Genomic DNA, 17,867 nt, shown 5'->3' with positions numbered 1-17,867 from the left:
GACACATGCCACTGGGGTAAAAAATTATTAATCAACGTTGTTTCCATGTCATTTCAACCCCAAAAATCAATGTGATGATATTGAATCAACGTGGAAAACTAATTGGATTAGCAAAAAGTCATCAACGTAGGGGGATTTCGTCTTTTTTTCACACAACTTTTAACTTAAATCCTATGACATGGTGAAATGTTTTGTTGATTTCACGTTGAATTCACGTTAGCTGACAACTCAACCAAATGTAAATCAAAACTAAACGTTGAACTGAAGTCTGTGCCCAGTGGGATATGTGTTCCTAAGTGATGGCGTCATAATATTTTGTAGCTTAAACAGTTCAAAAGATAGAGCAACATTTGTAGGAAGAAAACTGAAACCGCTCTGTTTATTATAACCACATCTAGCGGCTACCGGAGGTTACTGATGTAACCCTGCTTCTATGAACCAAGCACAAGTTTTTTTAATTTTATTTCAGAGTTTCTCTCGCGACCTCATTTTCAAATCAGGCGACTGCTAGTTTGGGAAACACTGCCATACACCTTGTACAGAGCCTGAACCCAGTGTAGCCTCCAGTAAAATTTGTCCAAATCCAGTTTGGTGCACACTCTGCGTTTGAATGGGGCAGGTAAAGAGACCAGATGTGTCTTCTAACCCCCCACTCCAGGCACCCTCCGACTTTCCCCAAACCCCCAAAGCTGTCTATGGTTCTCTGGGCACAAAACTTCCATTGTCTGCCACCTCCAGCACAAGGCCCAGTCATGATGTCATGACTATTTGAAGGGCTTAAACTGGCCAACTATAATAACCCATTCCCTTTAAAAAAAAGCCTCCATTGGAAGATATATTTCTCTGCTGCTCACTTGGGTTCTCCACATTCCTCCTGGTTCCTGAACTTCCCAATCCAAACAGAACACGGTCCCACGCTGCCCGGATTTTCTTTTCACATTTTTTTGGTTCCTTTCCTCTCTATTTTCTGGAGGTCCTTGAACAATGGTACCCTTTATGAGTCTGGGTCTAAACTACTATCCTAGGCTGCTATTGTCTTTACACAATGTTGGCTCCCTGGACCTGCAGACTGGGGGAAGGCAGGACATCTCAGTGCTGCTACATAATTGTTATTGTTGGAATACTGAAAAATACAATTATCAGTAAAAGGAGAGGACTTGCATGCCTCCCTGTCAATCCTTTTTGTACCCTCTCTCTCTCTCCTTGAGAGGGGCCCTATCCTCCCTCATCAAAGAGTAACTAAGAACAGCAATCCACTCGGATTCTGCAGGACACAACTTTCAAGCGATAAAACATGTAGACTACTTTGTATTCCAATTGTATTACCAAAATGGAATATAACTTCTAAATAAACACAGCACATTTGTACATTTAGAGATGGAAGGGAAAGGCAAACACCCACGCACCCACGTACCCAGACACATTCAGTTACAGACATAATGTTGGGAAGACAGGCAAAGTAAACGGCTAACAACAACCAAAGAATCCAATGAAACTGTCTCTCTAGCCTACTGTACCACTGGGTCTGGTGCCCTCACTTCTTTCTCTCCTCTTCATTCACAAATCCAGCCAAAGGAAATACGTCACTCTCACTCCCCTGGCCTTGAGCTTCAACTGAATCTCAGGAAAATGCCCCATCATTCTGTGGGTCACAATGAGCTTCAGATGTAGTTGGGGACATTCTAATGTCCAGAGAAAGTAATGAGTAGTGGCCTTACATCATCACTACATCATCAAACAACCACCACATGTTATCAGCCACACATAATGCAGTGTAACTGGACAGTCAACAAAGTCTGTACTATCACTTCCACTACAGCACTTCTACTATCACTACCACTGTACTATAGAGATTTAAAGTATCCATGTAGAAATGAAGGTTACCATGATCCTCTCTCTGTTTAAATGGTCTGTGCTGTGTCAACACTGTGTTACAATATAAACTTTACACCATGCTAATTGTAAAAAAAACGGATCAGTGTAGATCGTGTATCTGTCTGTCTGTCAGTGTGGCAGTCATGTCCCTATCTATTCCAGTCCACCAGCAGGAGGGGTGAGGGTGGGGTGGGGTGGGGGGGGGTTTGGGGGGGAGTTTAGGAGGGTCGGGTGGGAGTCAGTTGTCAGGAGACCCCCCCAAACAGGGCACAAACAGCCAGCTAGGGGGATTGAGAAGGCGCCATGTTGCACTGGCTGACCAGATTCTTGGGATAGCTCAGGGGAGGACAGGCTGATTGGCAGAAGGATTTCTTCTACACCCGCGGCTGGATGGAGAAACACCCTTATATCACCAGGACCACCCCTTTTCTTTCTCTCACTCTTTTCTCTCTTTATTCCTTCCACATCTACCATTTCTTTCTTATACCACTATCCCATTGTTTCTCCCCTACTCGCCCTCTCCTTCTACTCCCTGCCCTTCTCTCTTTCTGTCCTGATTAAAAAGTGTGTTGTGCACTACGGGCCTTGAGCTTCAAAGCCAGCCAGGATATTGAACAGCACTCTTTTTGAGCTCCAGTAAAAAGAATCCACTCAAATGATGGATGCTGTTTGCAGAGCTACGCTGGAAGTTAGCCAATATTACACCTCCCATTTACAACACTTCAAATAAATCATCTCTCTGAGAAGTCTACCAGCCTTCTCCACCAGGCATTGAACTATATACAAAACACTATTAAAATGTCTAACAATTAGGTACATCAAGAGGTACAATAATTTCACCATTGATTGGAAATGTTCCGCTCACAATAATTATGGACCATTCTACCGTTTTTAGGCTGTCAGTTCTCCCAATGTATGACTTCCGTCCTGTAAATGTTTTAAAATGAGGCTCCCCTAATCTCCGTAGCCAAAAAAGCCTCTGACTGCACTGCACGCCTGATAGGACTATTATAAAAACAAATAAACTGGTGATGTGTGCCAGTCCCTGGCTGGAATGATGGATCAGAGAACGTCAAGGAGAGAGAGAGAGAGGAGAGCGAGGGGGAGGTCTCTGTGGTCTTACAAAACAGAGATGTGGAATGACTGCTGAGAGACTGGTGTTGGGTTGTCACGCATTCACCACAAACAGTGGGAAAGAAAAACAGAACCAACTCCATCAGGCTTAAGAGCGAGCCCAAACAGTTTGTGGTGGAGATCAGAGAGGGTGAAAATAATGGTGTTCAGTTTAATAAAATACACATGAGAAAACAGTATCCCTCAAGAAAAAAAATGCCTTTGAACTTTTAAAGAGACATCTCTGTCCTGTGTGGGAGTAGATAATAATACAAGCAGGCATGTTGAACTTATCTTATAAACCTCCCCCTGTTTCGGCACTACTGAAAGCCTAAATACTTTTCATTTCATCAAACTGCAGACGCCAAGCTCGATAAATCAGTTTTGAGTTACAAACACTACTACAGTACGTAAGCAGCAGGGTTGGAGAGTAATCTGATTACAAAAAACTTTAACTGTAATCAGTTACATTACCAGCAAAGAATATTGTAATCAGGTTACAGATACTGTTTAAAAACTAGATGATTACTTCTTAGATTACTTTTAAATTCAGAAAGGATGTTTGCAAAACAATACACTATGACACCTTTCTGTTTTCTCAATGACATTTAATTCAGCATTGAAAGTAAGTTTGTTTGTTCTCCCTGAGCAAGTCTGACCACAAATCAGAGACAACTATGATAACACACCAAATGCGTTTGATGGATCCTTCTTGTTTTCTTCGAATGCCTCTTAAGGGAAAAGTAATCCAAAAGTAACGGAAAGTAATCCGATTACGTTACTGAGTTTGGGTAATTACTGATTACAATTTTGGATAAGTAGGCTAACTAGTAACTGTAATGGATTACATTTAGAAAGTATCCTACCCAACCCTGGTAAGGAGAGAGAGAGAGAGATGCTATCTATCATTTGGATACATTGACCTGATTTATACAAATGGTGCTGTACTCTGCAATCATATGGATTGTTCTGAACTCAGCATGATCCACTGTAAATCATGTGGGCAACCTGAAACTTTGCACAGTCGATAAATGTCTGCCAAAAGTAGTGCTCTTATTTTACATGTACTGTAAAATAATGTAAGTACAGTACAGTCATAGACAACCATGAAACCATGACTTTCATGAAATACAGCTCTAGTGTGAATTTTGACATTCCTCCTCTTGGTGTGTGTCTATAAATCTATTTTTATTGTCCAGGAACAGTCAACAGATAAAACATATTTTGGGGGGAAGGGGTACTTTTACCCCTTTTTCTCCCCAATTTTGTGATATCCAATTGGTAGTTACAATCTTCTCATTGCTGCAACTCTCCAACGGACTCGGGAGAGGCGAAGGTTGAGAGCCATGTGTCCTCCAAAACACGATCCTGCCAAACCACACTGCTTCTTGACACACTGTTCGCTTAACCCGGAAGCCAGCCGCACCAATGTGTCGGAGGAAACACCGTCCAGCTGGCAACCGTTGTCAGCTTGCAGGCGCCCCGGCCCGCCACAAGGAGTCGCTAGATCACGATGGGACAAGGTAATCCCGGCGGGCCAAACCCTCCCCTAACCCAGACGACGCTGGGCCAATTGTAAGCCGCCTCATGGGTCTCCCGGTCATGGCCGGCTGTGACACAGCCTAGGATCGAACCCGGGTCTGTAGTAATGCCTTAGACCGCTGCGCCACTCAGGAGACAATCAACAGATCTACCCTCTCTCTGACCTCTCAGTCAACTTCATCTTTAACGTGAGCCAAAATAACTTTGTCAGAATAACACTTCCCCAGATTTGCATCCCGACCCTATGATACTACGCTACACAACGGACACCATTCTCTTTACTTTCTGTTGTCCTGGTCTGATCTATGTGATTAGGGTTCTACCCCAAAACAAGGCCAGTTTGAAAAGCCATCACCTTAGTCACTGTTCTAGCCAGCTACCACGCGGTACTGCCCTATAGAGTAATTGAACACTGGTCACTTTAATAATGTTTACATACTGTTTTACGCATTCTAGTGATGGCTCATCCTACAGTATATAACTACTACTGTACACACCTTTTCTATTCATATACTGTCCATACTGTCTTTACACACCATTATATGTATATATATATTTATATTCCGTTCTCTGACATTGCTCGTTCTGATATTTCTTAATTTCTTAATTTTTTTATTTTTCGGGATTATTGTGTTTTTTCTTAGTTCTTTTGCTTGGTATTATTACATTGCTGCAGCTAGAAACACAAGCATTTCAAAGCACCAGCGATAACATCTGAAAATCTGTGTACGCGACTAATACAATTTGATTTGATCACAAGACCATGAAGCAGCTCCTCCAGTCGGCCCCTGCCATCCACCCCCCTCCCCTGCAGGAGGCTCTGGACCTAATTAGGTATCTTAAACTAAACAGTGCTATCACACTCCAGTCCTCTCATTCATCACACTCTACTCTAGCACAGAGTAAACTGTACTGTACAGTTGCTTGACTTGACTGAGAGTTACAAGTATGTCTCTTGCACATGAGACCATCATGTCCTCTTATAAGCTTTATGAGGCTTAATAGGTTAATGTTAAGGGGAATATGTTTCTTGTTGGACAATTCCAAGTTAAGGAGCCCCTGCTTTGACAAACCACAGCTTAGCCTGGGGAAAGGGAAGAAGTTAAGATCCGCTTGAGTCACAGAGGATGATGTAGTATGAAACAATATCCCATTCTCTCTGTTGACTTTGGGCTTAAGTGGTGAATGATATAACAGATATAGGAGAGGAGGGTATCAACTACAATCCCCCTTCCTAAATCCCCTTATTTCAAAGCCATGACTCCATGGTGCATGGTGTTGTCTTTTAACATCTGCAAATCGACAAGATCTTGACCTGAGAGGAAACGTTAAGTGACTGACTTTGAAACACTTCCTTTGAAAGATGATGGCACATGGTTTCTGGGTAGCGTCATATTAAAAGTGATTTCACTATGAATGGTAATACTTGGCAAACTACATTTCGTCAGCCGGTGATTGTCAAGCAAATAACTGTCGGTCTCATGGTAATTGACAGTGATAAACACATTTAGCATCTCCTGGCTTCCACACAGCCTACAAGCTACTGATGCTGACCTTTGGATCATCTACATTTTAAAAAGTCAAATAAATCCATGTAATATAGCCGACACCTTCACAACAAACATACAGTACCCCCCCCCCTCAAGGTGCAGACCCCGGAATGCACCTACCAACAGAAAACACCAACAAAAAACCCATAAACACTAACCCCTAAACAATAAGGGAGGGAAGGGAGGGTGGCTGCCGTCACCGACGGCGGGCCACTCGGGCTGGGCCGGAGGACAGGAGGGCCACTCGGGCTGGGCCGGAGGGCAGTCGGGCCACTCTGGCAGACCCGGGCAGTCGGGCCACTCTGGCAGACCCGGGCAGTCGGGCGACTCTGGCAGACCCGGGCAGTCGGGCCACTCTGGCAGACCCGGGCAGTCGGGCCACTCTCGCAGCTCCGGGCAGTCGGGCCACTCTGGCAGCTCCGGGCAGTTGGGCCACTCTGGCAGCTCCGGGCAGTCGGGCCACTCTGGCAGCTCCGGGCAGTCGGGCCACTCTGGCAGCTCCGGGCAGTCTGGCCACTCTGGCAGCTCCGGGCAGTCTAGCCACTCTGGCAGCTCCGGGCAGTCTGGCCACTCTGGCAGTTCCGGGCAGTCTTGCCACTCTGGCAGTTCCGGGCAGTCTGGCCACTCTGGCAGCTCCGGGCAGCCGGGCCCCTCTGGCGGCTCCTGACTAGCGGGCGGCTCTGGCGGCTCCTGACTAGCGGGCGGCTCTGGTGACTCCTGACTGGCGGGCAGCTCTGGCGACTTACGACTGGCGGGCAGCTCTGGTGACTGTTGACTGGCGGGCAGCTCTGGTGACTGTTGACTGGCGGGCAGCTCTGGTGACTGTTGACTGGCGGGCAGCTCTGGTGACTGTTGACTGGCGGGCAGCTCTGGTGACTGTTGACTGGCGGGCAGCTCTGGTGACTGTTGACTGGCGGGCAGCTCTGGCAACTTCCGACTGGCGGGCAGCTCTGGTGACTTACGACTGGCGGGCATCTCTGGTGACTCTTGACTGGCGGGCAGCTCTGGTGACTTACGACTGGCGGGCAGCTCTGGTGACTCTTGACTGGCGAGGCTGGGCTGACGCACTAGACTCCTGATGCGTGGGGCTGGTACTGGACATGCCAGCCTGGAGACACGCACCTCCATGCTAGTGCGTCTAGCGGGAAACACCGGACCGAAAGGGCGCACTGGCGGTCTTGAGTGCAGGGTTGGCATCACCCCTTCCGGCTCGATGCTCACCTTGCCCTGGCACCTGCGGGGCGCTGGTACTGGGCGGACTGGGCTGTGCGTCCGTATAGGCGAGATGGTGCGTACCTCAGCGTAACATGGCGCCCTCCACCTCATATGCACCTCCCTGTAGTCACGGGTAGCTGGCTTACGGCTCTTCCTTGGCCTGGCCAAACTACCCATGTGCCCCCCCAAAAAAAAATCTGGGGCTGCCTCTCGGGTTTCCTAAGCTCCATTAACTTGTCCTCCCAGAATTGTCTTTCGTCCTGCCAGGTCCATTCCTTACGTTCCTCCTGGCGCTGCTCCTTCCTCTTCCGCTGCTTGGTCCTGGTTTGGTGGTGGGTGGTTCTGTAACAGAAGTTGTCATGGAGAGAAGACCAAGGCGCAGCAGGTATGTGAATACTCATATTTAATTTCCAAAAAGGAGTAAAGCATCCACTTAACAAAACAATAAAGGTGACAACAGCAACAGTTCTGCAGGCTATTAAACGCAGTGCAAAAACAACCACCTACAACCCCAAAGAAAAACACACACACCTATATAGGACTTCCAATCAAAGGCAACTCAACACACCTGCCTTCAATTGGAAGTCCCAATCAACAACACAATCATTCACATACAAAAACTGCCACGTCCTGACCCCAGAACTAATACAATAGCTCCATCTGCTGGTCAGGACGTGACAGTGGGCTACACTAGTTAATTTAGCAGACAAGATTTTCTTCGTATTCCTTGGTATTATTTTATATTATGAAGAATACAATTTAACAAATATTTTCTCCAAACGCTTTGAGGGAGTGCGCACATGCGGCTATTCTGTGTTGAGAGGTTAACAAATAAATAGTTATTCCTATATGCTTAATATAGAGTTGTTAATGAAACTTTAGTTGTTCTACAAACGTTGGGCTATATGTTTTGATTTTTAATACATTGTAAGGCTGCATGATGTGACTTTAATGATGATTTGAAAAAAGTAGCTTGAAAGGCATGAGCTCTGCTTAGTTTTTTTTGCGCAAGCTGTACATACTACATCAGTCACTCATTCACAACTTGACAAGCACTTGATAATCTCTAGAATTTCATGGCGGCATTCCCTTTGTGTGACCGTAATGCACCCTAAAAAAAATCCATGCCTTTTGCGACCAGTGGCCATTGTGCCCTTCTCTCTGAGTGCTGCGTGCTTCATCACGTGATCGGGTCTTTCTCACAGGCTACAAGTGAAGACAGACATATCAGGGACGCAACTGCGCGAGTCCTTATCCAATTCCGATGTGCATATTGAAGATATTGGAAGAACGGTCCACATTTACTTTTCGTCAGGCAACAAGATGAGTACGCCTAATGAACAGCAAAAGCACTAGCCTATGTCAATCTACTATCACCCATAGTACAAAGTTGACCTATTTTATTCTGTGTGAGAAATAAATATTGCAAATATAGTCTGGGACAGTTGTGGGATGCGATAGATCCCAAATTAATACAACAAACCACTAGCATCAAAAAAACTTTTTTACACAATGTGGCTGACGCAACAGATCAGAACGTTTAGCTTAAAATGTTGATAAACTATTAGACTATTTCTTCACATTATAAGTGCAGCAATGCGCACATGATAGTAGGCTATAAGCGTGAATGTTCCATTAAGGGAAAACACCGTTATCAAAAGTGACTGCAAACGCAATTATGCATGTAATGCTTTTATTATAAAGGTGCATTTTTAGGTGAAAATTATCTTCCTCAAACTTGAAACTCACGTGCTGCTTATGTATACCAGTTAGGCTCTACACCCCTTGTAAAGTGGATTAATGTGCTTAATTTTAAAAATGTATTTGGCCACTTTAGTTGTGATATAAATCTTATTAAAACATATAGGCCTGTGGGCTAGGCAACATGAGGTGTGCTACTATGATTTGAAAAAGTCGCAAAAAAAGGCATTGTTTCTTATACTGGGCATCATTCACAAGGGACAATATATAATTCACAAGTGATAAAATAATATTGTCACCCATCAGAATATTCTTGATTTAATCTGTTTTTTACATATATGTCACGCCCTGACCATAGAAAGCCCTTGGTTTTCTAAGGTGTTGAGGTCAGAGCGTGACTAGGGGGGTGTTCTAGTCATTCTATTTCTATGTTGTTGAGTTGTATGGTTCCCAATTAGAGGCAGCTGGTAATCGTTGCCTATAATTGGGGATCATATTTAGGAAGCCCTTTCTCTGACCTGCTTTGTGGGATATTGTTTCAGTTAGTGCCTATGTGCGCGCTGTACTTCACGGTCGTTGGATGTTTTGTTGTTTTGTTGTTTCACTGTGAATTAAAATTATGTGGAACTCAACTCACGTTGCGCCTTGGTCCGCTCTTTACGACGATCGTGACAATATACTAAATAATATATGTGTGGAATTTGTTTTGATTTAGAATGAACCATTATCATTCACCTGTATCGAAACATGTCATCTATGGACTTAAATAGCGAATGGAGAATGCTTTTACCCGCGGTTAATTTTCATGCCAGCCAGGCAGGCTCTACTCCCATTGTAAATATAAGCAATGTGCTTAATATTAGGAAAGTTGAGAAATAAATATAGTAGGCCTAGCCTATAGAAAGCTGATCCTCCTCTTTTTAGTAGAGGCCATCACTCTGTTTCACACAATTCCATAGCCTATTGAAATGTTCCTCAACATGAGCTCGTGGGCTCTCATTAAGTGTTTGATTAGATTTTCCAACACATTTGCATTAATGTTTAAAAAAATATATATATTTCACCTTTATTTAACCAGGTAGGCTAGTTGAGAACAAGTTCTCATTTACAACTGTGACCTGGCCAAGATAAAGCAAAGCAGTGTGACACAGACAACAACACAGAGTTACACATGGAGTAAACAACAAACCATCCAATAACAAAATAAACAAGTCAATGACACAGTAGAAAAAAAAGAAAGTCTATATACAATGTGTGCAAAAGGCATGAGGAGGTAGGCAATAAATAGGCCATAGGAGCGAATAATTACAATTTAGCAGATTAACACTGGAATGATAAATGACCATATGATGATGTGCAAGTAGAAATACTGGTGTGCAAAAGAGCAGAAAAGTAAATAAAATAAAAACAGTATGGGGATGAGGTAGGTAGATTGGGTGGGCAATTTACAGATGGACTATGTACAGCTGCAGCGATCGGTTAGCAGCTCAGGTAGCTGATGTTTCAAGTTGGTGAGGAAAATAAAAGTCTCCAGCTTCAGGGATTTTTGCAATTCATTCCAGTCACTGGCAGCAGAGAACTGGAAGGAAAGGCGGCCAAATGAGGTGTTGGCTTTGGGGATGATCAGTGAGATATACCTGCTGGAACGTGTGCTACGGGTGGGTGTTGTTATCGTGACCAGTGAACTGAGATAAGGCGGAGCTTTACCTAGCATAGACTTATAGATGACCTGGAGCCAGTGTGTCTGGCGATGAATATGTGGCGAGGGCCAGCCGACTAGAGCATACAGGTCGCAGTGGTGGGTGGTATAAGGTGATTTGGTAACAAAACTGAGGGCACTGTGATAGACTGCATCCAGTTTGCTGAGTAGAGTAATGGAAGCTATTTTGTAGATGACATCGCCGAAGTCGAGGATCGGTAGGGTAGTCAGTTTTACTAGGGTAAGTTTGGCGGCGTGAGTGAAGGAGGCTTTGTTGCAAAATAGAAATCCGATTCTAGATTTGATTTTGGATTGGAGATGTTTAATATGAGTCTGGAAGGAGAGTTTACAGTCTAACCAGACACCTAGGTATTTATAGTTGTCCACATATTCTAGGTCGGAACCGACCAGGGTGGTGATGCTAGCCGGGCGGGCAGGTGCGGGCAGGGAACGGTTGAAAAGCATGCATTTGGTTTTACCAGCGTTTAAGAGCAGTTGGAGGCCACGGAAGGAGTGTTGTATGGCATTGAAGCTCGTTTGGAGGTTTGTTAGCACAGTGTCCAAGGAAGGGCCAGAAGTATACAGAATAGTGTCGTCTGCGTAGAGGTAGATTAGGGAATCGCCCGCAGCAAGAGCGACATCATTGATATATACAGAGGAAAGATTTGGGGAGGGGGGGGGGATCTGTTGGCCGGGCTTGGAGTAGCCAGGAGGAAGGCATGGCCAGCCATTGAGAAATGCTTATTGAAATTTTCGGTTATCATGGATTTATCGGTGGTGACCATGTTACCTAGCCTCAGTGCAGTGAGCAGCTGGGAGAGGTGCTCTTGTTCTCCATGGACTTTACAGTGTCCCAAAACTTTTTGGAGTTAGAGCTACAGGATGCAAATTTCTGCTTGAAAAACCTAGCCTTTGCTTTCCTGACTGACTGCGTGTATTGGTTCCTGACTTCCCTGAACAGTTGCATTTTGCGGGGACTTTTCGATGCTATTGCAGTCCGCCACAGGATGTTTTTGTGTTGGTTAAGGGCAGTCAGGTCTGGAGTGAACCAAGGGCTATATCTGTTCTTAGTTCTGCATTTTTTGAACGGGGCATGCTTATCTAAGATGGTGAGGAAATTACTTTTAAAGAATGACCAGGCATCCTCGGCTGACGGGATGAGGTCAATATCCTTCCAGGATACCCGGGCCAGGTCGATTAGAAAGGCCTGCTTGCAGAAGTGTTTTAGGGAGCGTTTGACAGTGATGAGGGGTGGTCGTTTGACCGCAGACCCATAGCGGATACAGGCAATGAGGCAGTGATCGCTGAGATCCTGATTGAAAACAGCAGAGGTGTATTTGGAGGGCAAGTTGGTCAGGATAATGTCTATGAGGGTGCCCATGTTTACAGATTTAGGGTTGTACCTGGTGGGTTCCTTGATGATTTGTGTGAGATTGAGGGCATCTAGTTTAGATTGTAGGACTGCCGGGGTGTTAAGCATATCCCAGTTTAGGTCACCTAACAGAATGAACTCTGAGGCTAGATGGGGGGCAATCAATTCACAAATGGTGTCCAGGGCACAGCTGGGAGCGGAGGGGGGTCGATAGCAGGCAGTAACAGTGAGAGACTTATTTCTGGAAAGATTCATTTTTAAAATTAGAAGTTCGAACTGTTTGGGTATAGACCTGGAAAGTATGACAGAACTTTGCAGGCTATCTCTGCAGTAGATTGCAACTCCTCCCCCTTTGGCAGTTCTATCTTGATGGAAAAAGTTGTAGTTGGGTATGGAAATCTCAGAATTTTTGGTGGCCTTCCAAAGCCAGGATTCAGACACGGCAAGGACATCAGGGTTGGCGGAGTGTGCTAAAGCAGTGAGTAAAACAAACTTAGGGAGGAGGCTTCTGATGTTGACATGCATGAAACCAAGGCTTTTTCGATATCAGAAGTCAACAAATGAGGGTGCCTGGGGACACGCAGGGCCTGGGATTACCTCCACATCACCCGAGGAACAGAGGAGGAGTAGGATGAGGGTACGGCTAAAGGCTATCAAAACTGGTCGCCTAGAGCAGCGGTCCCGAACACCCGGGCCGCGGACCAGTACCGGTCCGTGGGTCATTTGGTACCGGGCCGCAGAGAAAGAATAAATAACGTACATTATTTCCGTTTTATTTTTATATATATATATATATATATATATATATTTTTTTTATTATCTGAGTCTGAACGATGTTTTATTTAGAAAAATTACCGGATTCCCTCTGTTACATCCGTCTATGACTCACTTGTGTCATTCACATGGAAATGCTGGCTAGCCGAAAAATACCACCGGAACTTAACAGCGTATTGAATGATGTCGTTAAAGTTATTAACCACATCAAAGCACACGCCCTTAACTCGCGCCTGTTCGAGCAGCTTTGTGAGGAGATGAACGCGGAGCTCAGACACCTTCTCTTATACACAGAAATAAGATGGTTATCCCGAGGCAGATCGCTGGCCAGAGTGTTTGAATTACGAGAGCCGCTGCAGAGATTTCTCTCAGACAAAAAGTCACCGCTGGCAGCACATTTCAGTGATGAGGAATGGGTCGCAAAACTCGCTTACTTGTGCAACATATTCAATGAACTCAATCGTTCACTTCAGGGGAAAATGACAACTGTCTTCAAGTTGGCAGATAAAGTAGCTGCATTTAAAGCCAAACTGGATTTGTGGGGACGGCGCATGAACAGAGGTATATTTGACATGTTTCAAACATTCGCGGGGATTTTGGAAGAGACTGAGCCCGAGCCTTCATTGTCCCAGCTGGTGCACGATCACCTGTCTTTGCTTTTAAAAGAGTTTGAGCGCTACTTCCCAACCACAAAAGACCCACGAACTGCCACGGAATGGATCCGCGACCCATTTGTCAACAAACCAGGTGAATCCAGCATGTCTATGCAAGAAGAAGATAAACTGCTGGAGATCGCAAATGACGGCGGCCTTAAAAGTATGTTCGAGACAACAACTCTGCCGGTGTTCTGGATTAAAGTCACGGCAGAATACCCTGAGATCGCCACAACAGCACTGAAAACCCTGTTGCCATTTCCGACATCCTATTTGTGTGAAGCGGGATTTTCTGCAGTGACAGCAACCAAAACAAAATTACAGAGTAGACTGGACATAAGCAACACACTTCGGGTGTCATTGTCTCCCATTACCCCTAGATGGGACCGTCTCGTTGCAGAGAAACAAGCTCAGGGCTCCCACTGATGTAGCGTTATGGTGAGTTGTATTTTTCATGCACTTTATGTTTGTTTTTGTGTTGTATCTTATTTTTAAGGCATGTTTAAACATTACCATAGCGACCAGAGAGTGTTAGGGGGCAGAGAGGATGTTACTCATGTTATGTTGTTGGTGCGATGTTACGAGGACGCTGTTAATAAAGTTGCATACGAGTACACAGTGGATTCACGTATATTATTATATTAAAAAAATACCACAGTATTTATGCCGGTCATATCATTTTATTTTTTTGTATTTATCCGCCACACCTTAAAGGCCGGTCCGTGAAAATATTGTCTGACATTAAACCGGTCCGTGGCCCAAAAAAGGTTGGGGACCGCTGGCCTAGAGCGTTGGGGACAAATAATAAAAGGAGCAGAAGTCTGGGCGTGGTAGATTTCAGGGCATAATGTGCAGACAGGGGTATGGTGGGGTGCGGGTACAGCGGAGGTAAGCCCAGGCACTGAGTGATGATGAGAGAGGTTGTATCTCTGGACATGCTGGTTATAATGGGTGAGGTCACCGCATGTGTGGGAGGTGGGACAAAGGAGGCGTCAGAGGTATGATGAGTGGAACTAGGGGCTCCATTGTAAACTAAAACAATGATAACTAACCTAAACAACAGTATACAAGGCATGTTGACATTTGACAGAGACATACAGCGAGGCATAAAGTAATCACAGGTGTTGATTGGGAGAGCTAGCTAGACAACAACGGGTGAGACAGCAACAGCTGATCAGCTAAAACAACAACAGATGTCAGAGTGATTAGAGTGACAATAGAGTGCTGAGTACCAGGCAGTTAGCAAATTTGGTAGGCTACTAATGACCAGCAGCAGCATTAGAGCTTGGAGAAGCCTAATTATCGTGACTAAACGGTCATGTGGAATTTGACTGCCTTCATGACTCATGACTGCCGGTGTGGCGGTCACCGCAACAGCCCTAACCGCAAGACACCTTTCTACTTACCGATGACAATGAGGGTATAGTTGATGCTGACGCTGCCAAAGCCGTTGGTGGCTTTGCAGATGTATGTTCCAGCATCCTCAACCTCCACTTCCTTGATCTTCAGGCCCAGGCGGAGGATGCGGAAGCGTGTCCAGCCGCTGTGGATGTTGCGGCCGTCTTTGGTCCACATGATGAGGGGTGGCGGGTCTCCTTCAACAGGGCATGGCAGCTTGATGGAACTCCCCAGGTGCACTGACTGTCTATGGGCCACCCTCTCAGCCACCCGCGGAGGTCCTGGAGCAACACACAAAAAATCGATGAGTTGAACTTTTTGCCACAATGTTATTTAAACATTTAATACAAAGACTAGATTGATATACAATATCTTTACTTTAAGACATGAAGGTCAGTCAATACGGAAAATATCAAGAACTTTGAAAGTTTCTTCAAGTGCAGTGACAAATACCATCAAGCGCTATGATGAAACTGGCTCTCATGAGGACCGCCATAGGAAAGGAAGACCCAGAGTTACCTCTGCTGCAGAGGGTAAGTTCATTAGAGTAGCAACATCTTTTGGATGCTTTTAGGGAAGATGTGGGGGCTCATTCATTACCTCCTTCCTTCATCTGATTACCCCGAGATGAAACCAGATTGTAATAATTGGACTAGCCTTGCCATCCATTATAGACAGAGAGAGTTGAAGGCTCTGCCTGTGTGTAGCGTGTGGGAGATCAAAGCACAGTGGAGAGGGCAGGGCCACTGTAGGGAGGACAGTAGCCCCTCTTCCTACTCCTAATTGGCTCAGGTTGGCCTCCTCAGATCTGGTGAAGTGGAGCGGGCTCAGATGCTCTGTGATAGTAATGTTACTTAGGCGGCCTGCACAACCCATTGAGACAGAGCTTAAAGTAGCAGTAGTGCTGAACCTAAACCAGACAACAACTTAACAGAGAGAAACTGAGCACAGAAAAACAGAACAGAAACAGAAAAACAGTAGAGGAAAAGGGTGGTGAATGCAACATAACTTAACAAAATAGTTACTGATCTTAAAAGCACAATTTGGTATAGTCTATCTTTCAATACAAATGGTCAGTCTGGTAGCAGTAAAAACTTTGAGAAGGCTAAATAAACAAGACCTTTCTCAACACACACACACACACACACACACACACACACACACACACACAACACACTCACAGTCACATTCCAACGGTGCATTTCACACACATGGAAAACAAGCAGTTCATTACAGAGATGGGGTGTATAGGGAAGGTGACTGCAGATAACTCCACCTGGGCCTTTATTGGTCACGTTGATAACAGATGTGGCTCAACTCAAAAGCAGGTCAAATATCTGGAACCCTGGGCTGTGGGCTGGGGTGTAACCCTTGAGGGAGGTGGACTGTTAATTGTAATGGTAACAGACCATTCACAAGTTATGTGGACCATAACTTGTGAGTTGTATCATCACACTTAGATACTAGCTAGGCGTTGCATAAAGTGGACAGACAAACGGTGAGTGTACTGTAACCTTCCACTGCACTCTGACCGCTCCATGAGAGAAGGTGAACCCTATGCTGTGTTAAATCTTCCTCACTAACTTTAAGCATCAGCTGTCAGAGCAGCTTACCGATCACTGCACCTGTACACAGCCCATCTGTAAACAGCCCACCCAACTACCTCATCCCCATATTGTTCTTTTTTTTCTTCTCCTTTGCACCCCAGTATCTCTACTTGCAAATCATCATCTGCACATCTATCACTCCAGTGTTAATGCTAAATTGTAATTATTTCGCCACTATGGCCTATTTATTGCCTTACCTCCCTAATCTTACTACATTTGCACACACTGTATATAGCTTTTTCCTATGTGTAACTGTGTTGTTGTTTTTGTCGCACTGCTTTGCTTTATCTTGGCCAAATCGTAGTTGTAGATGAGAACTTGTTCTCAACTGGCCTACCTGGTTAAATAAAGGTGAAATAAAATAAATAAATCAAATCAATGTCTAACACACAGACATTCTCCCAGATACACACACAAGGAGTGCACAGGCTCTGCCATCCTCTCTGATCTTCCTGTTCTGAAGCATGCACAGGAAATTGTAAGTGCTACTGTTTAGGTCTGCAAGGAGGACGTGAGGGGACTTGTCAGCCGGCCCATATCTCACTCCTCTGCTAACAGAAGAGCAGAACAGTGGGGCTCAGTGTTCAGTCCTCCTCAGCAGACTATCTACTCACAACCACAGAGAGAGAGTTGTCACAACACATGGTGGAAATACCCACTGCCCTGCCTGAGTCCCACAGCTTCACTAACTCATAGAGCTAATGAGTGTTTATCTAATGCAATCAACTGCTTCTCAATGTGCAATTACAACAGATAAGCTATATTCTACCACACATTAAATAGAACAACTAACTAATTTCTGAGGTCTGTATCAAACTGTCAAAATGTACTACTTCAACATTAACAGAACAAAGCCTTAAGGGTCAAGTTTTTCTAACCCCGCATTCTCTTTCTTCTATATCATGGGTTAAAATACAAATGATCTTTTGAGAAATTGTATTTCAAAAAGGGCATTGTATGCAAGAAGAAGCACAAAGCAAAGTATTTCTTTAGTGTTGTTAGAGACCTGAGAGCACTCCAGAACACTTCTTAGCAACAACAAAACCAAGCTCTTCAGTTTCTGGCTTGGCCGCCACGCCAAGTGCGTGGAATGTGCAACAAATTATTTCCTCCCTCCGTCTCTCCTCTTAAAAAGCCTTTTGATGTGCTTTGAAAAAAAAAACATGAAGAGGTGCTGAAAGTCAAGGCCACCGTCTGAATAACATAATGAGTGTTTGTGCTGTGTGCCTGACCACCATCCTCTCCTCAACAGGAATACTCCTCCTCTGTCTCAAGGAGAGGTTCTCTTAACCTTGTAACTGAAATGAAGCCTCAGATAACATGCTTACAGAGGCCCTCACTATGAAGTTAATACTCAATAGGTCCATT

The 17,867-nt window shown here is 44.8% G+C and overlaps 1 protein-coding gene across 1 annotated transcript in view; it reads right to left on the bottom strand.

Annotated features, from left to right (window-relative positions):
* Nucleotides 1-17,867, bottom strand: part of LOC106610987 (fibroblast growth factor receptor-like 1) — a 70,372-nt gene that overhangs the window by 22,825 nt on the left and 29,680 nt on the right. Inside the window, exon 3 of the mRNA XM_082955673.1 lies at nucleotides 14,901-15,173. Coding sequence (XP_082811799.1) covers nucleotides 14,901-15,173 — 273 coding nt within the window. The remainder of the gene's footprint in view (nucleotides 1-14,900; nucleotides 15,174-17,867) is intronic.

This window comes from Salmo salar, chromosome 09 (assembly GCF_965601325.2).
Source record: "Salmo salar chromosome 09, fSalSal1, whole genome shotgun sequence".
NCBI classification, from domain to species: domain Eukaryota; kingdom Metazoa; phylum Chordata; class Actinopteri; order Salmoniformes; family Salmonidae; genus Salmo; species Salmo salar.
The sequence above is the reverse complement of the archived record's forward strand: the minus strand, read 5'-3'. Positions and strand labels throughout refer to the sequence as shown.